The 25,745-nt window shown below is 43.0% G+C and overlaps 1 protein-coding gene across 2 annotated transcripts in view; it reads left to right on the top strand.

Moving 5' to 3' along the window:
* ACOX1 (acyl-CoA oxidase 1) overlaps window positions 1-25,512 on the top strand; it is a 91,418-nt gene extending 65,906 nt beyond the window's left edge. For both annotated transcript variants that reach the window (XM_029600468.1, XM_029600469.1), the window contains exons 9-14: window positions 3,307-3,497; window positions 3,729-3,908; window positions 4,101-4,206; window positions 5,522-5,665; window positions 18,484-18,690; window positions 24,990-25,512. In XM_029600468.1, the coding sequence (XP_029456328.1) occupies window positions 3,307-3,497; window positions 3,729-3,908; window positions 4,101-4,206; window positions 5,522-5,665; window positions 18,484-18,690; window positions 24,990-25,040 (879 nt within the window). In that variant the 3' untranslated portion in view covers window positions 25,041-25,512. The remainder of the gene's footprint in view (window positions 1-3,306; window positions 3,498-3,728; window positions 3,909-4,100; window positions 4,207-5,521; window positions 5,666-18,483; window positions 18,691-24,989) is intronic.
* The last annotated feature ends 233 nt before the right edge of the window (window positions 25,513-25,745 follow it).

The raw sequence follows: 25,745 nt of genomic DNA on the forward strand, positions 1-25,745 counted from the left end.
CGTGTAACAGTACCCTTGCTAGGTCTCTTTCCCCCCCCCCCCCCCAGCGCAGCTGTGGTTTGTCAGGATGAGTTCTATGAAAGGCTTTCAGGAGTTCCCACAAATTCTCCTTGGCCCCATAACCTTCCCATGCTAGGAGGTATTCCCATTTTCCTCGATGCCGCCGAAAGTCAAGGACTTCTCTTACCTGGAGGTAAGAGTCAGGTTCAGCAGAGACTCGTGGAGGAGAGGGAACTCTGCGTGAGGACCAACGGCTTTAACAAGGACACTTGGAACGTGTTATGGATACCCATGGCACGAGGTAACTGGAGTTAATATGATACAGCTCCCACTCTTCGGATTACAGGGAATGGTCCTATGTATTTTGGAGCCAAGCGATGAGAGGGAAGTCTCAGTTGTATGTGCCGAGCGCTGAACATACTTGCTGGTCAGGACAGAAGAGTGGAGCAGGACATCTATGGATGTCAGAGTTACGCTTGGAGCGTTCAGCGGCTTGAGAAAGATGCTCTTTTACTTTGTTCCATACTTGACGAATGGTGTGAGCCATGGATTGTGCCGTGGGAGAAGGAACTGTCAGAGGAACAGGAAGAGGGCTGCCGTCTGAATACCACAGAAAATGGGGATACATCGGTGGCTGCAGCAACATGAGTATTGTGCGACAGCTCAGCCCAAGGAAGAAGATCAGACCAGTTATCCTGCTGATCATTTACATAGGAACAGAGGAATGTCTTCAGAGTCCGATTGGTCCTTTCAGCTTGGCCATTGGCCTGTGGATGATAGGCCGAAGTATAGCTTAAGGAAATGTTGAACTTCTTACATAAGGAACGCCAATACTTGGCAGCGAACTGTGGTCCCCGATCGGAAATAATCTCCTTGGGGAGTCCATGAAGGCGAAAGATGTTCTTCAGAAACAGCTTCGCCAATTCCAGAGCCGAAGGGAGGCCCGGCAGGGGAATGAAGTGACCCATTTTCAAAAAACAGTCGATGACCCAAATCACAGTGTTGTTCTGGGAAGGAGGCAGGTCCGTGATAAAGTCCGTCGAGATACTAGACCATGGCTCGGTAGGTGCTGGGAGTGGTTGAAGTAAGCCCTAAGGCTTTCCAGTAGGCGGTTTCTGTTGGGCACAGATAGGACACGAGTCCACATAGTTTTGGGAGTCTTGCACCATATTGGGCCACCAATAGTGTCTTCACAACAGTTCTAAGGTCCTGGCACGACTCAGGACCTACCGTGGAACCATGAAGATGAGCAGGCCTGTGCACGGGACAGGTGCGGATGAGACGCATAACAGAATTAATGGCTGATGTGGTAAGGAGGCTAGAAAGACACCCTGCACAAACTCCCTGGTGAAGAACAGAGAGTAGAGATCCCCAGCAGTGTCCCTCTGAAGTGGATAGCTCGTCTTCTGTACCTAGAACTTAGCCCAGTCTCTTCCATGTGGTTTAACTGTGATTAGAGAAGCCATTTGGGCAGGGACTGCCAACTTGAGGGACCTGAAGTTATGGATGTCAGCTCAGTGACCAAGCTAACACTAGAATGTAAAGTCTCTGGGGATAAAGGAAAAGCTCCAAAGGAAGAAAAATCCTCACCCTGGAAGAAATAATGTACCTCAAGTAATTCAACTCAGCCCAGGAATGAAACTGTGGACAATTTTTCCGTCTGTGCCTCTGTGCAGAGAATGGTCATTAGGAAGCCCGCTGCCCATTTGGAAAGGCCAAAAATAAAGAGCCCTCGAATGCAACGACTAAAGGCAAAGGCGAACCCACCCAGTGGGCATGCACTTTTTGTAAGGCGGTGGACCATAACATTGAAGTGTGTCCATAGTTAAATGACATGGAATGCGAATGCAAGCTGGATGAAAGCTGTATGAAAGAGCAGAGATGGCAAAAGCAGAACCCCAGAATGAGAACAAAAAGTGGGAACAGGAGTGGAAGAACATGTTTGCAAAACTGCAAAATTGTAGCTTGGTGGATGTTCCTCATCAGCGTTGTATGGAGTTCGATTCAGGTGGAACTGGACAAAGAGCCCACCCAAGCTTTGGTGGATTCAGGGTCTGGCAAGACTCTTGTTTGAGGATCTCCTCCTCCAAAAAGAGTGCATCATTTACAAGAGAAAAGAGACACCTGGGTATCTGGGGACAAACAGGAATACCCAACCAGGTTAGGCCATTTTGGAAGCGGGAGTCCTTCCTGAGATCCCGTACCCAGTTATTCTGGGATACTATCGTCCCCAGTTTACGGCCCTGTAGAGCCAGCTCACAGGGACTCAGGGCAGCCCACCCAGTCACCAGTGAGGAAGAGCTGGGAAGTAGTCAAGGCATGGCTGGATGCCCGGCTTCACAAAGCTGAGCTGAGTGAGGAGGGTATGTGAGGGAGCATATAAGAAACTCCTTCAGAACACCTTAAAAGGACTGGCTACAGCTATCTGTACCGGCCCTCCTTAACTCCCAACCCAGCAAGGGATTCTGGGCTAGGGTGGATCACTGCAAGCAGGGATAAGAGGCTAGGGCCCAAGGGATGAGGGAGGCCACATAAGAGAGATGGAAGCCTTGAGATAATGAACTGTAAGTTAGAATTGTTTTATTGAACTGCACAAACCAGCTAAGTTGTTTTTGTTTATTGTTCACCAATAAAGAAGCTTATAAAGACTTTTGCCAGAGTCCAACCTGGAGTCTGTTCTCTGGTTAGTTCTGACTGCTCATCAGCATCACACTAAACAAAGCTTCAAGTGACACAAGGGAAAGCATGAAATGGAGTGGAAACTCCAGATGTAGGTAAAATGTTAAACCTTAGAATTAGGGTGACTATTTAGCTTCATGTCAGCAAGGCCGAGCTGACCCAGTTCTGGTTTTATCCCATTTCATGCAAGGAGATGTAGCTCCCCTTTTTGTTAGGAAAATCATAACTACATCTCCCTTCATGCAGTAGAGTGAAACCAGGGCTGGGCTCAGCCTGTCCTTTCTGACATGCTGTTAAATAGTCAATCCCACCTGAGAACAAGCATTCGTGATGCAATTGTCTTTGAACCTCCTCTTTCTACTTCCCTCTCTGTTTTGCCAGAATACGACTTAGGCTTCGTTTGTAAAGAAAAAAATAATAATTTTTTAATTTTTTGTGAGAAGTGCATAAAAAAATTGATTTTTTTTCATGTGTAGCTGGAATAGCACTTTTTTTTTTAACCTTTTGATCTCTTTGGGTTGCCTGCATGTAGCATGATGGAGTGTAAGCTATGGGTGGTGGGGAGGCTACAAGAAAACCCATTCTTGGTTATTGCCCCTGGTTTTTGTTCTTTCCTTCCCTCTTTAGCTCCATGCACTGTCTGCAGGACTCAAAGCTTTCACCACCTGGGTGGCTAGTGCTGGCATTGAGGAATGCAGGATGGCATGCGGTGGGCATGGCTACTCTCACTGCAGTGGCATCCCTAATCTGTATGTCACCTTCACCCCGACCTGCACCTATGAGGGTGAAAACACAGTCATGATGCTCCAGACTGCCAGGTGAGCAACAGTATCACTGAAGAATTTCTGTGGGTTTCTCTCATCTTGCCCTTATTTCCTTTCTCCTATTTGATCCTCCGTTCCCTTTTCCTCTTATCTGTTGCCCTTTGTGTTTTCCTAATTCTTTCCTTTGGTTATATGAGTTGTCAGTTTGTGTCAAAGATTGGCTTAAGGTAGAGAGGAACCAGTTTCCTATTTGTATGTGATAAGAATGTTATATTTTATCTGCAGGTTCCTAGTGAAAAGTTACACCCAGGTCAGTTCTGGTAAACCAGTTGGTGGCATGGTCTCCTATTTGAATGACCTTCCACGGCAGCGGATCCAGCCTCAGGCTGTGGCTGCTCGGCCCACAGTAAAGGATATCAATGACCTTACTGGCCTAGTGGAGGCATATAAACTTCGAGCTGCTTGGTAAGTATGTGTTTCAGATCATCTTAATTTATAGGTAAGAAAAAAAAATGTTTTTTAAATCAGTGTGCACCTTCTGTGAGGAGGTAGAGGATTGTATGATAAAGAGGGGCCAGGTGGAACCAGTTTGTCCCTTTGCCTGGTTTATATAACTCCTCATTCATGACCCCCCCTTCAATTTCTTTTGGGGAGCAGGCTTGTGGTAACTGCAGCTAAAAACGTACAAGCTGAACTAAACCGCAGGAAGGACAAACATGATGCCTGGAACAGAAGTTCTGTCGACTTGGTGCGAGCATCTGAGGTCAGTTATTTCCCACAAATAAAAAAAAATAATCATTTTTCAGAAGTGCAAGATTTGTGTTGGGACTGGAAGGAGTGGCTGCAGGGTGCTCTAGCACACTATACTAACTGTGTATAATAAGTAGCATCTGTCTTAGACCGTAAGCCTTAGTTACAATCTTACAGCTTCCAGATAACCATTGTACAGCGGAAGATCAAAGTAGATCAATCTCTCTGAAACTCTTTACCCAAGGAATTATGGGCTATGGATGATTTAGTCTTCCATTAATCCTGTAAAACCTGAGGGCCGGATTTTAAAAGCTCTACGCACATAAATCGGCTTACGCGTGCCAGGCCTATTTTATAAAGGCCTAGTTCACCCGTAAAGCCCCGGGATGTGTCTAAGTCCCGAGGCTTTACTAAAAGGGCGGGGAAGGGGTGGGGCAGGGCCAGATGCCTCCGGCACAGGGGCCATTTGCTGCTGTATTGGAGGATCGCTTGCTGGCAGGCTGCCGGCGCGCGCAACCTGCGCCTGCCTCCAGGCAGGGGCAAGAGGTATATTAAGAATTTGGGGGGGGGGGGTTAGAGTAGGGCTAGGGGGGGGGAAAGGTTAGGGGAAGGGGTGGGAAGGTTAACTTAGGGGGAAGGAAACGGGGCAAGCCCACGGGTGTTGGTGCGCGCAAGGTGCACTACTGTGCACCCCCTTGCAAGCGCTGACCCCCGATTTGCATGTTATAAAATCGGGGGTACATGTATGTGCACCGGGTAGCCCGCACACATGTACACCCGCACATACTTTTGAAAATCTACCCCTGACTGTTGGCCTCTGTTTTTGGATGGGTTAAATGATAGGTATAACCATGTAGTTTTGCTAAATCCTGATATATTTATATTTTGATTTAAGTTGATTTAGTTTAAAACTTTAATTCTATTTTTATGGTTGCTATTTATGCAGTATGTTTTGTCTTTTTTGGGTATTTGTTTTATATGCCTTTTTATAATTTGATGTTCCATGTTATGATCTCTCCCAGAGCCCTGGTTGGAGGGGTAGTTTTATAAATCGGATGATAAATAAATTAAGGAACAGATCTAAAATGGAACACTGAATAATGAAGAACAAAATTCTGATTGGAATTTCTCATTCCTTTCTCTCTCCATCCTGCCTTGCTCACCTAAAAGATTATTCCATTCACAATTTTGTTTGGAAATGAGGATCGCTATTCAAGGAGTATTCAGTTTGGATGAGCTAGGAAGTCTATGAATTCTCCTTGCATCTGTTTCAACTTAGTGCTGAACTCGGATAATGTGTGGGGTTTTTTTTTTTTCTTCTTCTTCAGGCACACTGTCACTATGTTGTACTGAAAATATTTGCAGCAAAGCTCTCGGAGATAAGTGATGTTGCTATCCACAATGTACTCGGCCATCTGTGTCTTTTGTATGCACTCCATGGAATCACCAAGAACACAGGGGATTTCCTACAGGTCTGTCATGCAGCATCCTCACGCCACTCCCTACTTCTCTCAAGGCACACTGTCCTAAGTAATGTCTCCTGTGTGTTTTGTGAACTCAACAAGAACAAAAGGATAGTGTCCGGACAGTCATGAGATGCCATTTTTCTCATTTCCCTGCCACCCAATCAAGGTGCGCTTGGTAGTTAGTTGGCTTTAAATACACTATAGGAATTGTTAAAAGCATGGGGGCTTCCAGGAGGTTAGATACAAACTGCTCCACAACATACACCTCCTAGAACATAAGACATGCCATACTGGGTCAGACCAAGGGTCCATCAAGCTCAGCATCCTGTGTCCAACGGTGGCCAATCCAAGTCGCAAGTACACAAACATTAAATAGATCCCAAGCTATTAATGCTGGTAACAAGCAGTGGCTATTCCTTATTGATTATTTAAATGTTTTATATGCCGTCATTCCATGTGAGAATCACTAGTTCATAACTGTTTACAGGTAAAACATAATTAAAATGAGTGTTACAAGGTGTACAAACATTCATAATAAATGGAAGTATTACAATGGTAGACAAACATGAAAACAAAGCTAGATTATAGGGATTTGAGAAGGGTGGGTTATTGTTCAAGACTTATTTTGGTTATCTGAGTCATGGGGAACTGGGAGTTTGTCAAGTAGAAGGCATTTTTGAATAGCCAAGTTTCTAAGTTGCTCTTGAATTTCTTTTTGTCTGTTAATGTTCAAAGTTCCTCTGGCATGGAGTTCCATAGTTTTGGGCCAGCAACTGATATCACTCTATCTCTTGTTTGCATTAGTTGAGAATTTCTTAAGTTCGGGATATCTATGAGGCCTTTGTTCTGAGATCTGAGAGTTTACAAGGGGTTGTGTGGTTTAAATGTTATTCTCAGCAGATCATTGTTGTTCAGGTTAATGTTTAATATTATTGTTAGAACTTTATAATGCATTCTTGACTGTACAGGAAGCCAATGCAGAACCATCAGTGTTGGGGTGAAGTGGTCACATTTCCTTGCTCCAGACAATAGTCTAACTGTGGCATTTTGCAGTAGTTGCAAAGGTTTTAAGTGACTTGCCAGAGGACTTAGGATTAAGGAATTACAGTAATCCAGGTTTGAGAATATGAGATATTGTAATACTTTTATGAAATCTGTTGTGCTTAGTAGAGGTTTCAATCTGCTAAGAATGTGCAGCTTGTGGAAACCAGATCTAATCAGTTTGCTTATGTGGGCGTTCATTGTTAAATTTTCATCAATTTGGACCCCTAGATCTCTCACTTGGGTTGCTGGGATTAATTGGCAACTTCTGAGATCTATCCTTGGGGGTATAGATTTTGGTAGGTTGCGGCTCAACCAAATTATTTCAGTTTTTGGGGGGTTCATCAAGAGTTTCTTCTCCTCTAGGAATTTATCCAAATCTTTTTTTAAACCCAGTTACACTAACTGCTGAAACCACATCCTCTGGCACTGAATTCCAGAGCTTAATTATGTGTTGAATGAAAGAATTTTCTCCAATTTGTTTTAAATGTGCTACTTGCTAACTTCATGAAGTGCCCCCTAGTCCTTCTATTATTTGAGAGAGTAAATAACCGATTCATGTTTACCCCTTCAAGTCCTTTCATGATTTTTGTAGACCTCTATCATATCCCCCTCAGCCATCTCTTCTCCAAGCTGGATAGCCTAACCTCTTTAGCCTTTCCTCATAGAGGAGACGTTCCATGCTCTTTATCATTTTGGTCGCCCTTCTGTGTACCTTCACCAGGGCAATTATATCTTTTTTGAGATGCAGCGACCAGAACTGTACACAGTATTCAAACTGCAGTCTCATCATGGAGCTGTACAGAGGCATTATGACAGGCACCATTTTATTCTCCATTCCCCCCTTAATAATTCCTAACATTGTTTGTTTACTTTTTTGGATCCCTATAGCAATTTTAGGTTCCATATTAGGAGTTTTCACCCAGGAAAGAGATCTAGATATATATATCACCTTGGACTTGTCCACATTAAATTTCATCTGCCATTTGGATGTCAAATCTTCCAGCCTCAAAAGGTCCTTCTGCAGTTTATCACAATCCGCTTGAGATATAACTATTCTGCATAATTTTGTGTCATCCGCAAATTTAATCACCTCACTCATTGTAGTCCTTTCCAGATCATTTATTATTAATATATTAAAAAGCGCCAGTCCAAGTACAGATCCCTGAGGCACTCCACTATTTACCTTTTTCCACTGTGAAAATAGACCATTTAAACTTACCGTTTCCTGTCTTTTAACCAGTGTGCAATCCACAAAAGGACTTCACCTCCTATCCCATTATTTTTAGTTTTCTTTGAAGTCTCTCATGAGAGACTTTGTCGAATGCCTTTTGAAAATCCAAAATACACCACATCTACCGGTTCACCTTTGTCTACATGTTTGTTCACCTCTTCAAAAAATGTAGATTTGTGAGGCATGACTTCCCTTGGGTAAACCCATGCAGGCTGTGTCCCATTAAACCATGTCTATCTAAATGTTCTGTCATTTTATCCTTTATAACAGTTGCCATGATTTTTCCCAGCACTGAAGTCAAGTTCACTGGTCTGTAGTTTCCTGGATCACCCCTGGAGCCCTTTTAAAATATCGAGGTTACATTGGCCACCTTCCAATCTTCAGGTACCATGGATGACTTTAATGATTAGATTACAAATTAATTGTAATAGGTGTGAAATTTCATTTTTTGAGTTCTTTCAGAACCCTGGGTGTGTATATCATCCAGTCCAGGTGATTTACTGCTCTTCAGTTTGTCAATCTGGCCTACTACATCTTCCAGGTTCACCATGATTTGGTTCAGTTCATCTGAATCATCACCCTTGAAAATCATCTCCAGAACGGATATCTCCCCAACATCCTCTTCAGTAAACATTGAAGCAAAGGATTCTTTTAGCCTTTCCGTGATGGCCTTAGGAAACTTAAGTGCCCCTTTAACCTCTCAATTATTTAACAGTCCAGCTGACTCCCTCACAGGCTTTCTGCTTCGTATATATTTTTAAAAAATTCTTATGAGTGTTTGCCTCTACAGCCAGCTTCTTTTCAAATTCTCTGTTTAGCCAGTCTTATCAGTCTCTTGCATTTAACTTGCCAATGCTTATGCTTCTGATGGATCCTTCTTCCAATTTTTGAATGAAGATCTTTTGGCTAAAATAGGCACTTTCACCTCAGTTGTTAACCGTGCTGGCAATCATTTGGCCTTCTTTCCACCTTTCTTAATGTGTGGAATACATCTGGACTGTGCTTCTAAGATGGTATGTCCATGCTTGTTGCACACTCTTAACCTTTATTTTATTATTATTATTATTTATTTTTTTTAACTACGCCACCCTTCTCCTCCCCTCTCTCAAGACCCTAGCCCTCCCTCCTCCCTCCCCATCCCCTCCACCTCTCCATTGTCTAACCCTATACCTTCTCTCACCCAGCCATTCTATACCCTCCGTTTATCCTCATCCAATGTTTTTATCTAACCACTTCCAATGTCACTCTTTATTAACCAATTTTCCCACTGTTACCCTGAAATTACAATGTTAATCTCTGTTATTGTTCTTCTGATTTAACTGTAGATCGTTGCTGCAAAAGTTATCTTGAAGTTACCATTGCTATTTATTGTTATTATTGTTCATCTGATTCAAATGTAGTACGTTGTTGTAAATGTAAACCGGAGTGAAGGCCAACACCAATACTTCGGTATATAAAAAACTTAAAAATAAATAAAATAAAAATAAAAATTTTATCAAAGTTTTCCCTTTTGAAAATTTAGAGCTAGGGCCATGGATTTACTTACTTTCCCACTTCCAGTCATTAATTCAAATTTGATCATGTTATCACTATTGCCAAGCAGCCCTATCACCATTACCTCTCACCAATCCTGTGCTCCACTGAGAATTAGATCTAAAATTACTCCCTTGCTTGCCTGTTCCTGAACCAGTTGCTACATAAAACTGTCATTTAATCTATCCAGGAACTTTATCTCTCTAGCATGTCCTGATGTTACATTTATTCAGTCAATATTTGGATAATTGAAATCTTCCATTATTATTGCACTATCAATTTGGTTAGCTTCCCTTATTTATTTAAAGTCTTTTCTATACTGTCGTTAAGCTAGTTGCTGTTACAACGGTTCACAATAAGGCACATAAATTAAAGTTACTAAATGTATTAACTTATATCAACTTAAACAGGTGCCATCAAGGTACGGTAGCATAGTTTCGTAATAAATACTAATTGTTAGGTGTGATAAAACATGTCCATTTCTATCTTTATCAACTATGAAATGAATTAATGGTTAAATCTTATCTTTTGGTGTTGATACAAGAATATAAATAAAATAAAATACACACATTGATTACGGTGATGTGTGTGGTTGTCTTACTGACCGCATTCTACACTTTCCTGGATTCTACTCTCTATGCTCTTTGTGATACACTTGCTTAAATAGCCATGTTTTTAAACTTTTCTTGAATGTTTTGATGTGTCTTTGTGGTCTGATTTCTAATGGCATGGTGTTCCATATTGTAGGTCCTACTAAGGATAGAGCCCTTTCCCTTACTTGCGTTAGTTTTGCTGTTTTGACTGAAGGAATTGTGAGCAGTGCTATGATTACTGATCTCAGGTTCCTGTGAGGGACGTGTACGCGAAGGGCTGTGTTCAGCCATTCTGCTTTTTCGTTATGTATTAATTTATGTATGGTACATAGTGTTTTGTATTGCATTCTTTGCTCAGTGGGTAGCCAATGTAACTCAGCTAGGGCTTCGGTGATATGGTCTCCTTTACTTTTACCAGTCAGAATTCTAGCAGCCGTGTTTTGTAGTATCTGGAGTGGTCTTATGGTGTAAGGCAGGGGTCGGGAACCTATGGCTCGCGAGCCAGATGTGGCTCTTTTGATGGCTGCATCTGGCTCGCAGATAAATCTTTAATAAAAAAGTAAAAATCTTAACAAAACCCCCCACCCTCCTGACACCCCCCCAAGACCTCCAAATTAATTTATTACAACCCCCACCCTCCTGACCCCCCTAAGACCTGCCAAAAGTCCCTGGAGGTCCAGGAGCGGTCTGGGAGCGATTTCCTGGACTTGGGCTGTCGGCTGCCAGTAGTCAAAATGGCGTCGACGGCCCTTTGCCCTCACTATGTCACTGGGGTCGACCAATGGCGGCGGTAGCCCCTGTGACATAGTAAGGGCAAAGGGCTGTCGGCTGCCAGTAATCAAAATGGTGTCGACGGCCCTTTGCCCTCACTATGTCACAGGGGCTACCGCCGCCATTGGTCAACCCCAGTGACATAGTGAGGGCAAAGGGCCGTCGGCGCCATTTTGACTACTGGCAGCCGACAGCCCAAATCCAGGAGATCGCTCCCGGACCGCTCCTGGACCCCTGCTGGACCACCAGGGATTTTTGGCAGGTCTTCGGGGGGTCAGGAGGGTGGGGGGTTTTGTTAGATTTTTACTTTTTTATTAAAGATTTGTCTGCGAGCCCTGGACCCCGCTGGACCACCAGGGACTTTTGGCAGGTCTTGGGGGGGGGGGGGGTCAGGAGGGTGGGGGGTTGTAGTAAATTAATTTGGCAGGTCTTGGGGGGGCGTCAGGAGAGAAGGGGGTTGTAGAAATTAATTTGGTAGGTCTTGTATGGCTCTCACGGAATTGCATTTTAAAATATATGGTGTTCATGGCTCTCTCAGCCAAAAACGTTCCCGACCCCTGGTGTAAGGTAAACCCAGTAGAAGGGCATTACAGTAGTCGGTGCTTGCAAAAATTAAAGCTTGTAACACTGATTGGAAGTTTGTTGGCGTTAGCAGTGGTTTTAGTCTTCTAAGAGTCATAAGTTTGGCGTATCCTTCCCTTACTTTTAGAGATATGTGTTATTTCATACTTAGTTCTGTATCAATTATCACTCCAAGGTTTCGTACTTTTTCAGCTAATTCTATTTTTTGGTTTATTTTTGAGTGTGATTGGGTTTTGAATGATCTGTTTTTACGTTCTAAATGTAGGAATTCTGTTTTCTCTATATTAATTACTAATTCCATTTGGTTTAGTAGTTGTTTGATATCTAGATACATGTTGGCTATGTTTAATGTTTTTTCAATTGTGTCATCGATGGGAAGTATTAATTGGATATCATCAGCATATATGTAATATGAGATACCCAGACCAGCTAGCAGGTGACATGGCAGCATGTATATGTTGAAAAGCGTGGCGGATAGGGCTGATCCCTGTGGCACTCCCGTTTTGAAGGTTTATTTTTTCTGCTATTAAGTCTTTGATCTGTACTTGGAAGTATCTGTTTAGGTATGATCTGAACCAATCGATTGTTTTGTTGCTTAATCCTATTTCTTCTAATCTATCTAATAGGATGTCATGATTTACTGTATCAAATGCCGCTGACAGGTCAAGCATCACTAAAATGTAGTGTTTACCACTGTCGAAACCTCTCATGATGTTGTCCGTTAGTGTGAGCAGTAGTGTTTCAGTGCTGTAGTTTTTGTGAAAGCCATGTTGCGATGGGTACAGGATATTATTGTTCTCTGTGTTCTGCCAATTGATTTTGTATGGTTTTTTACTATTAGTTTGGCAATTAGTGGTAGGTTTGACACTGGCCTATAATTCCTCAGGATGAGTGGATCGCTATTTTTTTTTTCTTTAAAATTGGTTTTACGATTGCCCCTTTTAGTGTTTCTGGCATGGTTCCTTCTTTTAATGATAAATTGATGATATTTGTTGGCTAATTTTTTTATTTCTATGGTTGGTATTATGTCAAGTGCATGTGGGGCAGGGTTTATCTTTTTTAGCATAGATTCAACTTCTAGTTCTGATATTTCATTGAATGTTGTCCATTGTTAACGTCTCTTTTTTGCATTATAATTTTTTGTTTAGTTATCTTTGGGATCTTTGCTTTTAGGTTCTTAATTTTGTCGTTGAAAAATGTAGCTGTTTCATTACATCCATTTACTGGAAGGTTTTGGGGAGGGTCAGATTTGTCGTTTGTGAGATTTTTTACTATGGTAAACAATGTTCTTGGGTTATTTGCAAATTTTTCTATTTTAGTGCTGTAATATTGTTTCTTTGCGCTGAGAATTACTTGTTTATAGTAGGCTAGGTGTTTTCTGTATTTAGTTAGGTTTTCATTTGTCTTATTTTTTTTCCATTCTTTTTCTTTTTTCCATAGATTTCTTTTGACTTCCTTTATCTTTTCATTATGCCAGGTTTGTTTCCTTGGGTTCCTTGATGCAAATACATTTTATTGGGTTTATCTCATTAGCTAAATTTTTGGTTGTTTGCATCCATGCTGATGTAGCAGATGAGCAGTCAGTGTAATCTATTTCTGTTAGCTTTTCTTCTAATTTGTCTTTCAGGGTTTCTATGTTATAAGGTGGGCGATATTTAAATTCAATGGGTTCTATTTTTTTGTGTCACTTGTTCGGTATATTTGATAGAGGATTGTATGAGGAAATGATCTGACCAAGGTATCTGTGTGTAGTCAGTTTTAATGTGCTCTAGGTGTCTGTGGATGATAAATCAAGAGTGTCCTGCTTTGTGAGTGGGCTTGTCAGTAGTTAGAGTGAATCCGAGTGCCGTCATGATATCCATTAGTGTTTGGCAGGTGTTAGATAAGGGGTGTGCATCCATATGTAAGTTGAAATCACCTAATACAATGGTGGGTTTTGAGGTATTTAAGTGTGTGGTTAGGAATTCAATTAGAGGTGAGATGTTTAATTCTAGAAGGCTTGGGGGGCAGTATATAAGTCAAATTTGTAAGTTATTGGTTTCGAGAATAGCGATTTCGTGGTTTCTAGGGGGTGTTGCTGGGATTAGTTTACATTTAAAATGTTTTTCAATTATTAGGAGAGGTCCACCCCCTCTTTTATTCTGGGGATTGAAAAGACATCATAGTTTTTGTGTGCTATATGATTTTTTAATACGGTGTCTGATATTTTTGTAACCATGATTCTGTGACTACAGTGAAGCTTGGTTTTGTGTCGTATAATAGGTCCGTAATTATAGGGAATTTCTTAGTGATTGATCGTGCATTTACTAGTAGGAAGGTTATCATTTAGTAAATTATTTGTAATTGCGTTGTTTTTGATTGTGGTCTTTCTTATTTGTATGAAGTTACTAGATTGTGTTTTCTTGGTTTTGTTTGCTGTGTATCTGTTTCTGTGTTTATATGAGTAGTCATTTCCATATTTACCTTTGTTTAGGCAAGTTTTGATAGATTGAGTTCCTGGTTCATCCCTTTCGTTGTCCATGATCAGTGCTGTCTGTTCTGGATTTATAGTCAGTTCTTCTTTTGTTGTAGGATCTCTTAGGGGTGTACGAAGGGGCATGCCCTTTTGTTGCGCCCCTTCAGTGTGCGACGCCGGCACACGGCGCCTCCGGGTCTGGCTCCGCTTTAAATCCCCCCGCTTGGCGCACTTTTGCCGACGTCATCATCGGCCAAGGGGGAGGGGCGCGGGTCGCACTTCCGGGGTCGCGGGACTCGGCGCCTGTGAAGAGAGAGAGAAGGGGGGGGGGGAAAGAAAAACCAGGTTAGTGGGTGCCTTGGTGTAGCAGTTAGGCAGGGCGGTGTTCGCACAATTTCTCTTATTTCACTGTCCATCTCATTAATTTGGCTAGGTGAATGATAGTATAGTCCTATTACTATACTCGTTTCCAACCCACAAGGAATTTCTACCCACAAAGATTCAATTGTGCGTTTAGTCTCTTGCAGGATCTTTATTCTGTTGGACTCTATGCCACCCCGCCACCAAATTGCTCCTCTCTATCATTGCGATATAATTTGTACCCCGGTATAGCACTGTCCCATTTATTTATTTAATAATTTTTATATACTGGTTTTTCATGCGAACATATCAAATCAGTTTACAGTAGCTAACAAATATTCATTTAAAAATATTTGCATTTCGAAAAGAAAAAGGAAGGAAATACATATTTATCCTCCTTCCACCATGTCTCTGAGATACCAATTAAGTCTGTCATTTACTGTTATACGCTCTCTCTCCCATCTTATTTCTTAAACTTCTGGCTTTAGCATACAGTATGTTTTTTGTTTGAATTGACATTCTGCTTTGCAGTTGACAGGGATAATTGGAATCTTTTAGCTCAGGTGATTCTTTACTATAGGCACATGGTCTACTTTTCTTATTATTGGAACTCCTCTGTTGGGATGCCCTGATTCTAATGCTTCATTAGTATCCTTCGAAGATACCTCCCTCCGACCCAAGCACTGCTGGGCAACTGTCTGCTTTCCCCTTTGTTCTAGTTTAAAAGCTGCTCTATCTCCTTTTTAAAGGTTAGTGCCAGCAGCCTGATACTACCCTGGTTAAGGTGGACCCATCCCTTCGGAAAAGACTCCCCCCTTCCCCAAAAGGTTCCTCAGTTCCTTACTAAATCCCTCTTTCTTGCATTATCGTCCCATCCAGGCATTGGGACTCTAGAGCTCTGCCTGCCTCTGGGGCCCTGTGCACGGAACAGGAAGCATTTCAGAGAATTCTACCCTGGTGGTTCATGATTTCAGCTTTCTACCTACGAGCCTAAATTTGGTTTCCAGAACTTCCTGCTCACATTTTCCTATGTTGTTGGTGCCCACATGTACCACGACAACCGCTGCTCCTCAGCACTGTCTAAAATCCTAGCTAAGTGATGCATGAGGTCTAACACCTTTGCACCAGGTAGGCATGTTACCAGGCGATCCTCACGCCCACTAGCCACCCAGCTATCTACGTTCCTAATAATCGAATCACCAGCTATGATGGCCAACATAATACTTTCCTCCTGGGCAGTATCCCTGGGAGAGACATCCTCTGTGCAAGAGGACAATATATCACCTGGAGAGCAGGTCCTTGCTACAGGATCATTTCCTGCTGCAGTAGGTTGATGCTGTCCGATTAGGAGATCTTCCTCCTCCAAGGCAGTACCAGGGTTGCCAGCCTGAAGTTGGGACTTGGCTACTATATTCCTGAAGGTCTTATCTATAATACTCTGTCTGCCTCAGCGCCTCCAGAGATTGAACTCGTTCAACAGTCACTGGGTTACTCACTATTCCCACCAGCAAAAAAATTCTCAAAACAGCTACTATGAACCGGGCCCCTTCTATAATTGGTCCTAATCTATGGAACTCCCTACCATCGCCACTAAGGACCGACCCTTCCACACCTACCTTTAGAAAAAACCTCAAAACATGGTTTTTTATCAAAGCTTTCCCCCAACATATACAATAGATTACATCCCCTTATCTATGGTTTTTTCCTTTTATTTTCATGAGATACTGAAATTTGTGTGACAATGATAGGTTATTGCTTTATATCTATTTTTAATCTATAGGCTTTTTTTTTTATAATCTGGTGTTTCTTAGTTCCATATGTTATGTTTTTCAACTGTTTTACTGTATTATGTCCTCAATAGTATTTGATGACAATTTGTTTCAATGTAAACCGATGTGATATTTTGAATTGAATGTCTGTATAAAAAAGCAAATAAATAAATACATAAATAAACTTGTTCTGAGAGATATACAACCTTTCACCGGTGAGTAAAAAATCATACATGTGACACTTGATGCAAAAGACTGGAAGGCCCCCCCCTCTTACTGCTGGCTGCTGCCTTCATTTTAATTTTGTTCAGTTCCTAGTTAAGTTCAGGTTGTTATGGGAGTAGATTAGAGTCCTTTAAATGTATTAGTGTAGTCACTATTTATCTGGTAGTGACTTAAAAGGGAATGATTAAACTCTTGATAAACTAAGGATTGCCCCAGGCCTTAAATTAAAAGGCTGACTAATTTTTATTTTTTTTAATTGAAAGTGTCTCCTGCCTATAAATCAAAGAATGAGCAAGGGATGGGTGGGAGGGAAATACAAACATAAAACTCCTTGCTTTTGTCTGTTCTGACTAGCTATTTAATACAGATACACAAACACACACATTTTCTCATTCAAAACTCACTTTTTTTTCCTCTGCATTGTTCTTCTGAAAGCCAGAGACACATAATCCTCCTCCCAACCCTTGTCTTTGTAAAAGTTTATGCAGAGTTGAGAACATAAACCAGGAACTTGGATTGTCTGCATTTTCTTTCAGCCTTAGGTAAACTTTTCCCCTCATCACCTGTACCTTTTGGGTAAAGAGGAAGCAGAAAGACACCTTAATGGGTGACTACATTCCTTCTCTCCAGCATGAAATTTCCAGTAACCAACACACAGGTCGATCCAGTAAGGCTGCGGTAAAAACAGTGAGGTGTAGTGTCAGGCGCACCCTTCCTCCCCGCACGCACAGTTCTCTTCACTAACTCCCCGATACTCTCCTCTAATCGCATGCAAATGCATGCCGCGGCTGTGAAGCGTTAGGGAAGGGTTATGCCCGCGCAACCCATTTTACTGTATAGGCGCTGTAACAGCGCCTATACAGTAATCTGGGTGCGCTGGTACCTGTCATTTCAAATGACATTTGAAATGACAGGCACCAGGAAGTGTAAAAAAGTTTAAAAAGTGTAAAAAACAAAAAACCTGTGTGTTATATAAAAAAATAAAACAATTTTAAATACCTGTCGGAGGGCCGTGGGTCCAGGCGGCCGGTGGGCGGCGGGCAGCCATCAGCGGCATCCGGTAGTCCCTTCTCCCTTCCTCCCTCCCTCCCCTGCCTGGATGAGCGCCAAAATCGCACGGGCGGGTCGGCAGCGGGGGGGGGGGGGGCGGCAGCGGGGGGGCGGCAGCAGGATCCGGGAGCGGCGGGTAGGCAGCAGCGGGGTCCGGGGGGGCAGCGGGGTCCGGGGGTGGCAGCGAGATCCGGGGAGCCAGCAGCGGCAGCATGTTCGATCGGGCAGGCAGGTAGGTGGCAAAGTAAAGATGGCCGCCTGCACGGGAAAATCGTGCAATTGGCCGCTGAAGACGTGACGTCACACCCCGTGACGCCAAACGTCGTGACGTCACGTCTTCAGCGGCCAATTGCACGATTTTCCCGTGCAGGCGGCCATCTTTACTTTGCCACCTACCTGCCTGCCCGATCGAACATGCTGCCGCTGCTGGCTCCCCGGATCTCGCTGCCACCCCCGGACCCCGCTGCTGCTGCCCCCCCGGACCCCGCTGCTGCCTACCCGCCGCTCCCGGATCCTGCTGCCGCCCCGCCCATGCGATTTTGGCGCTCATCCAGGCAGGGGAGGGAGGGAGGAAGGGAGAAGGGACTACCGGATGCCGCTGATGGCTGCCCGCCGCCCACCGGCCGCCTGGACCCACGGCCCTCCGACAGGTATTTAAAATTGTTTTATTTTTTTATATAACACACAGGTTTTTTGTTTTTTACACTTTTTACACTTACCATAGCAGGCCCGAGCCTTGCTACTTTTTCGTTTGTTTTTTTTTGCCCTGGTCCCGTCCGGTCTCCTGCAGCCCCGTCCGGTCCGGACAGGGCTGCAGGAGACCGGACGGGACCAGGGCGGGTAAGCAATGTTTTTACCCTACACTACACTACACTACACTACACTAACTCCTACTAGGGGGAGGCGGTAAACTAGCAGGTTAAGGCCGCGGCAGAACAGCGGGTTACGGAGGAGATAATATCAGCGCCCGTTACAGTATCGCAGGGGAATAGCTAATTCCTTCATTATACAGCTTTTTCGTTCATTTACATGCCGGGTGCGGAAAGGGTTATGCGTCTGTTTTCAGAAGCGATACGGACGCGTGAAACTGGAGACTGTATCGCCGAATTGCCTTGCGCGCCCGAATTGTGCGCTACGAGCACGTTACAGACGGGCAATCCTCGAGCGGACGATACTGGATCGACCTGACAGTTTCTTTTATTCTTTCTCAGGCAGGTCTTCTAACATCTCCTCAGATCAGCCAAATGCAACAGCGTGTGAAGGAGCTGCTTGCCATAATCCGCCCCAATGCTGTTACCCTGGTTGATGCCTTTGATTACAGCGATGCCCAGCTTGGTTCAGTGCTTGGACGCTATGATGGCAATGTCTATGAAAGCATGTTTGAGTGGGCAAAGAAATCCCCTCTCAACAAAACCCAGGTAAGACCTGTAGCCCTCTTCCTGGGGATGAAGCAGCTGCTCTTTATCTGTCTAGCCAGTGAAAAAAGCTGTTAAGATTTGTTCTCTGGGATGTGCTGCATAGCTTTTCTTATTTGTTAAGAAGAGAATTTGTTCTTTGAAAAATCATAGCTGGGAAGACCTCAGTTGAAGGAATTCTCTCTTCACATTGTCAAAATGAAACATCTTTTCTCATAGATGATGACTAAATAATGATGCAATAAAACAATAATGTAATAATGATGCAATAAAACGTGTGGGAGAGCTGGGGCTCCGAGGCGAGCGCCTGCTCTCCCGACACATTCACGGGTTTTGGAATTTCTGGGGGCATGTTTCAAAACCAAGGTGGGGAAGGGTTTTCTTACCGAAGAGCAGATTTCCAAGTTATAAGCTCAAGTTCGCAGATTGTTGGAGAAGCAGGTGCCCAAGGTTTGGGATTACTTGCAGTTTCTCTCATCTATGGCTTCCACTTTGGAGTTGGTTCCATGGGCATTTGCCCATATGAGGCTTCTACATTCAGCTTTACTATCCCGCTGGGACCTGTTGTTGGAGCAGTTTCACCTGCCACTTTCTCTTTCGGAGTTTGCCAGGTCCAATCTTTCATGGTGGCTCATTCCAGACAAGTTGAAATGAGATGTGGGCCTGGAGGTCCTGGTGTGGACGATCATTTTCACGATGCCAGTCTTTCCGGATGAGGAGCGGGGTTAGGACGAATCCGTACAGGGACAGTGGTCAATGGAGGAAGCCTTGTGGTCCATCAATCGCTTAGAGACTAGAGCGGTGCATTTGGCACTACAGGCGTTCTGCCCCGTTGAGGGGGAAGTTGGTGAGAATCTTGTTAGACAACGCGACGACGGTAGCTTACATCAACTGACAAGGAGGCACCATGCGTCGAGCAGTGGCTCAGGAAGCCCAGGAATTAATCAGGTGAGCGGAGCAGCATCTACCGCTGTTAGCGACCTCTCACACAGCCGGCACAGACAACGTGCAGGCGTATTTTCTGAGATGAATAAAAGAAGGGGATAGCCGAAAGTCCTTCAGAAAGTCTTTATTGGTTGCCCGACTTAGGCCTGAGTTTCGCCCAACAGAGGGCTGCTTCAGGGGCTACATAAAAAATAATAAATAATAAACAATAAATAATTAAAAATATAATCAGTTACTTATAAGATTATAAAAACAAAACTATGGTGTAAATAATATTAATTGAAAAAATTAATATTAATTAAGAATAGACGCAAAAGTACATCTAATAAAACATTCAGGTTGCGTAATCATAAAAAATTCAGTGTGCATAATGATAAAACAAATTATATGGAACAAAACAGAGGAAGACAAAAGATAAAATTACAGCAACAGAAGCCTCAATACTATCAACCTAGAATGTAAATTAGCTGACATGTACTATAAAACCCTTCATACGGTGGTGCAACTTATAAAACAATCATACCTGAATGAAATCTAAATCGGTGTATTCATAGGTGTGCTCAATCCATTGGACTCCACCAAAGACTTAACTGGAAAATATCATTAATATAAAAATGTTGTTGGTATTTTCTGAGATGGCAACAGCTGGACCCCGGAGAGTGGGAACTGTCAGAGGAAGCGATACGCCTCATCAGTCGCAGATGGGGTAGGTCTTATGTGGATCTGGCAACTTTCCGCAATGCCAAGGCCCCGCGGTTCTCCAGTTGAAAAAGAGAGAATGATGAGCACAAGGTGTCATTGCCCTAGTTCTGTCTTGGCCGAAAGACATCCTGCAGTATGTGATTCCGCCTTGGCTGCTAGTGGGCAAAGTCTTGCAACGAACAGAGAGGTCCATCCAGGTGATGTGATCCTTGTAGCACCAGAGTGGCTGAGGCATCCTTGGTTTGCAGACTTGATTAACCTAGCAGTGGATGGTCCGTTGAGGCCAGCTCATCTGCCGAATCTTCTATGTCAAGGCCCCATATTTTCAGATCAGGCAGCTCACTTTTGTCTAGCGGCTTGGCTTTTGAGACGGAGTAATTAAGAAATAAGGGTTATTCTGTGGGGGTATTGCTACTCTTTTGCAGTCTAGGAAGACTTTCACCTCTGCCTGTGTGAGGGAATGGAGAGTTTTTGATGCCTGGTATAAGAAGCAAGGTGTTGATCTTATGCGGGCCTCAGTGGCACATATTCTGGCTTTGCTGCAAAATGGTCTGGTAAAGGGTTTATCCTTTAATTCCCTCAGAATTCAGGTGGCGGCTTTAGGCTGCCTTCGAGGGAAAGTTTGAGGAGTGACTCTAGCTGCACATCCAGATGTCATGCGTTTTCTCTGGGAAGCAAAGCATTTGCGTCTTCTGGTTTGGAAACCTTGTCCTTCTTGAAGCCATAGTCCTTAAAGCATGTGTACAGCTCCCTTTTGAACCTTTGAAATGGACTACTATGAAAGATTTCACTTTGAAGATGGCTTTCTTGGTGACAATTTGTTCAGCTCATCGGATTTCAGAGCTTCAGGCCTTGTCATGCAGAGAACCTTTTTAAAGGTTTTCGGATTCCAGGATCTCCTTGAGGACGGTTCCTTGTATTCTGCCGAAAGGTCAGTTAGTGGAGCTCCAGTCCTTCCTCAGTTTGGATCCTACTACACCTCAGGCCAAAGAGTTGTAGCATTTGGATGTGAAGCGTGCATTGTTGCAGTACCTTGCAGTCACTAACAACTTCCGCTTGTCAAATCATCTTTTTCTGCTATGGAATGGTACAAAAAAGGGTCATAAGGTGTCAAAAGCCACAATGGCGTGGTGGTTGAAACAGGCTATTGGCTCCATATACATCTGTCAGGGTCGCCCTGTCCCGGAGGGGTTAAGGGTTCATTCTACCCATTCTCAGGTGGCCGCCTGGGCCGAGTGTCAGCAAGTTTCGCCGCAAGAAATCTGTAGGATGGCTACTTGGAAATCTTTTCACACTTTCGCCAGGCATTACCATTTGGATGTCTAGTCTCCTGAGGCCATGGGTTTTGGTGAGAGTGTGCTTCGAGCAGGACTCTCGCGGTCCCACCCCATTTAGGGAAACTTTGTTACATCACAGGAGTCTGGACTGATCTGGGTATGTTCAGAGAAAGGAAAATTGGTTCTTACCTGCTAATTTTCATTCCTGTAGTACCACAGATCAGGCCAGAGTCCCGCTCACTGGAGGAAAGGGAAATTTTGGAGAGTCTGCTCGATCTGTTGTTGTGATTAGTCTGAAGAATGGCACAGGTTTTGTTAGTCCTACACAGGTTTTTTGTGAGGGCGCAGTTATCTGTTCCAGGTTTTCCACTTTCCATTGCTCGTTCAGGGGATGTTAGTTACATGTTGTATTAGTATTTGTTCTATTTTTGGCTTGAGTACAGATCAATACTGAGGAACTGCAAGTGGCACCTTGTGTTATGTGGCAGTGTCAGTAAAACTTTCTCTATTTCCATCTGCTGGAGGGGAGGCAAAACCCTGGAGTCTGGACTGATCTGTGGTACCTCAGGAATGAAAATTAGCAGGTTAAGAACCAATTTTCCTATATTCTGCCTTAACTAAGCTGACCTAAAGTTGCATTACCAAAAAAGTTATAGAATTCTTGTGTTTTTTGTTTTTATACTAAGCATAAAATGAAGGAAAATTTCAGGATGGCTTTATAAGAAAGATTGAGGTTGGAGGACTGAAGTGGTTAACTAAAGGAGTAACAGTGAGGATATAGTAGGGGCTACTAGTTGCCTTAGACAGCAGGGTGACACAAGATAGAAGAGATGGGTGCAGGGGTAGTACAGTTAATGAGGAGGGTCAAGTGGCTAGAAAATACAGTTAAGTGGTCAAGTGATAAAGGGGAGTGTCTGTTATAATATAGCCACAGTTGTCAGTCTTTGAAGTGAGTTTAAGTAAAGGCTTGGATGAAAAGCCAAGCCTTGTTTTTGTGTTTTGTTTTTTTCCCCCTGAAGGTAATAAGACTCAAGATGGAGAGATACTGGCATCTAATTCAAAAGTTTTGGAGCAAAGCAACAGAATGAATGGCATCTGGTGCGAGTTAATATTATAGAAGCTAGGGTGGAGAAAGAAAGTTCTGTTGAGGGGAGTGTTTGATAGTAGAAGTTGAGTGAGATAATCCAGGGCTGAGTTTTTTACACATTTGAAGACAAAGCAGAGTTTTGAATTCTGAAACTATCTTAAGATTGACGTAATTGACGAAACTGTCTTAAGATTGACGGTCACTTGCTTTGGCTCCTACAAAAGTTCTTGCAACTATTTTGTGAGAGTTGCTTTGGAAAAGGGAGTTACGGTAGTCTGTGCAGTTGGTTATTAGTACATGGATAGCAATAGCACAATTATGTTGAAGTAGTTGTGAAATTGTCACTATTTATTTATTTTTGTGTTCTGCTATCTCCTTAATATTATTTGAAGCGGATTCCAATATTTACGTATATAATAGAATTCTGACACATCTGGCGCAGATGCATAAAGGAGACCCTTACTATTTTTATGATGTAAGGTTGCAATCGAGGTGAACTCTCAAACTTTGTACTGAGTCTTTAGGCTGTAAAGAGTTCCTGAAAGAGGAAAGAATAGTATGGGGTGCAAGAGAGCTCAGATTTGGAGATGTTGAGTTTGGGGTTATGGAGCCATTGTGCTACTTTTGTAAGATAGTAGTTAAAGTTGGCGATGGAGGAGGTTTGGTCTGATTTCTATTTTGATACAGAGTTGGATGTTGCCAGCAAAAAAGTGGCATTCAAAGTTGAACTAAAAAAGATCACAAATCAAACGCATGTAAATGTTGAAAAGGAATATGTGAAAGCACTGAACCTTGGGGCACTCTACAGGTGACATCTTTGAATGAGGGTGACTTGTTCACCAAGGATATGGTCTGAGTCCCATTGGTGAGGAAAGACTGAAATCATTTGAGGATTGTGTCTTCAATGCTGATATCACTTAAGTCATTCCAGTAGGAGTTTGTGATCGGTGTCAAAGGTGGCGGAGAAATCCATTAGGATGAGGAGGGAGTGACCACTTTGGTTGGCATTCATGTGGCTGCTCTCTGTTACAGCTAATAGGACAGACTTTGTTCCATGGTGTTTTCAAAATCCTGAAGGGGAAAGGATGTAAGATTTTGCACTCTTCTAGAAGTTGGAAGTAGACCACTTTTCCACTATTTTGTATAGGAAGAAGAGGCTAGAATCAATTTTTGATGACTCTGGGGCAGATGCAATAAAGGTGCGTAGAAAGCGGGCGCTGAACAATCAGCGCCCGCTCTCTTAACACGCGCATGGTGCCCCATGCTTGCGCTACCTTAGCGCCTCCTTCCTAGCGCAACCTGCCGTGGCTGCCTGTCTGCCAGTAATGAAAACAGCCCCCGAGTTTATCGGCAGCCGTTTTCATTACTGGCAGATGGCCGGTTATGAAAACAGATGCCGGTAAACTCTGCCTCTGTTTTCATAACCTGCCAGTCTTCAGTATGTTTCATCCTCTCTGGATCTGCCTTTAACTCCATCCATGTTTCCCTGCGGAGCTACTTGTCTGTCATTGCTCCCGCCTATAGAACTTACTACTTCACCCAGCAGGTAAGGGCCTCGCTGGTCCCAGCGGGACCGATCCAAAGCAGAAGTGTGTGCCGAGTTATTTATTTATTTATTTTTTACTTTAAAAAAGAAGTACAAAGCAGTTTTTTCTGCTTTTCTGTACTTCTTTTCAATGCGCTCAGCTATTAACGCCTGCTCCAGGCAGGCGTTAATATCTGAGCGATAAATGTGTGTCTGAGACTCACATTTATCTTTTTGCATTGGGAGTGAATGAGTAATAGGCTCATTCACGTGCATTTGCATGTGATGAGCGCTATCTCATTCCCTCCGCGTTAAGACGCGTGTTAAATAGGCGCTAATCTCCATATTGCATTAGGGAATTGATTAGCGCCTATTTTTTCCACATCTAACTGCACGTTAACAGTGCGCTTGGCTGAGCGCACTGTATTGCATCGGCCCCTATATTTGGGTCAGAGCTTTTTTTTTTTTTTTTCCTTGGATTGGTTTGATTATGTGTTTTTTAATGGGGAAGGCAGGAAGCCTTTGATTAGCATGGCATTCATTATGTTAGCAAACTAAGGGCTAACTTTTTTGTTAAGTCGCATGTATACTTGGGCAGTATTGGGTCTGATGGGGAAGTGGAACCACTAATTCTTTGGAGTACCCTAGTGTAACCCAGTGCTTAATAGTTGAAAATGTACAAGTATTTTCAGTTTCCTGAACAGTGAACTGCATGTTTTGAAAATACTCTCTCATTGACCCTGATCTCTGTTTTGTATCTTTAAAGGTCCATGACTCCTTCTACAAATACCTGAAGCCATTACAAGCTAAGCTGTGAAAGGTCAGGCCCACTGTGAGCATATCATGAGACTCCTGGATTCCAGTGTTCGCCTTTCGCTTTGACCCACCATTGGTCATCAGACTCTCTGCCTCTTTAGAATCTGAATAATGAACAAGCAAGAAAAAATAAGGATTTTTTTTTCCTGCAGATCTAAAACTTCTTATAAATGAAATACAATGTGAAACTGGATAAAAGCTCAGTTAATCTTAGGTTTGGAAAGAAAAGACCTTTTAATAATTTAGGGTCCTTAAGTCAAAAGACTTGCATCTACATTCATCAAGTTGCACATCCACGTGGTCAAATCTCACAATCCAACAAGTAAGAAATCAGGATAAAACTCTCATAGGATAAACTTTTAAAATTTGTAGAAAAAAAGAACTGCCACTGAAAATTGCTACAGAAATTACCAGGGCCAGCTCTTGCTGGCTGCACGTGAACAGATTAATAGAAGCTATAAATATATATATATTGGTGAGGAAAAACTGATGCTATAAAGGCACTTCCTGAGACCACTTTTCTCTATTCCTGAAAGTCAGGATCTCATTTCACAATCACATTTGCTTTGTTTTTGGATTGCTTGTTCTCACACTTCTGCACAATTCTAGTTTGCTGTTGGTCCCTTAGCCTGTTTATAGCAGGTTCTAATGAACAAAGCAAATGTATTTGTGCATAAAGAAGGGCTAAATCTTAGATTATCACATG

Source organism: Rhinatrema bivittatum, chromosome 4 (genome assembly GCF_901001135.1).
Source record: "Rhinatrema bivittatum chromosome 4, aRhiBiv1.1, whole genome shotgun sequence".
In the NCBI taxonomy this organism is placed as follows: domain Eukaryota; kingdom Metazoa; phylum Chordata; class Amphibia; order Gymnophiona; family Rhinatrematidae; genus Rhinatrema; species Rhinatrema bivittatum.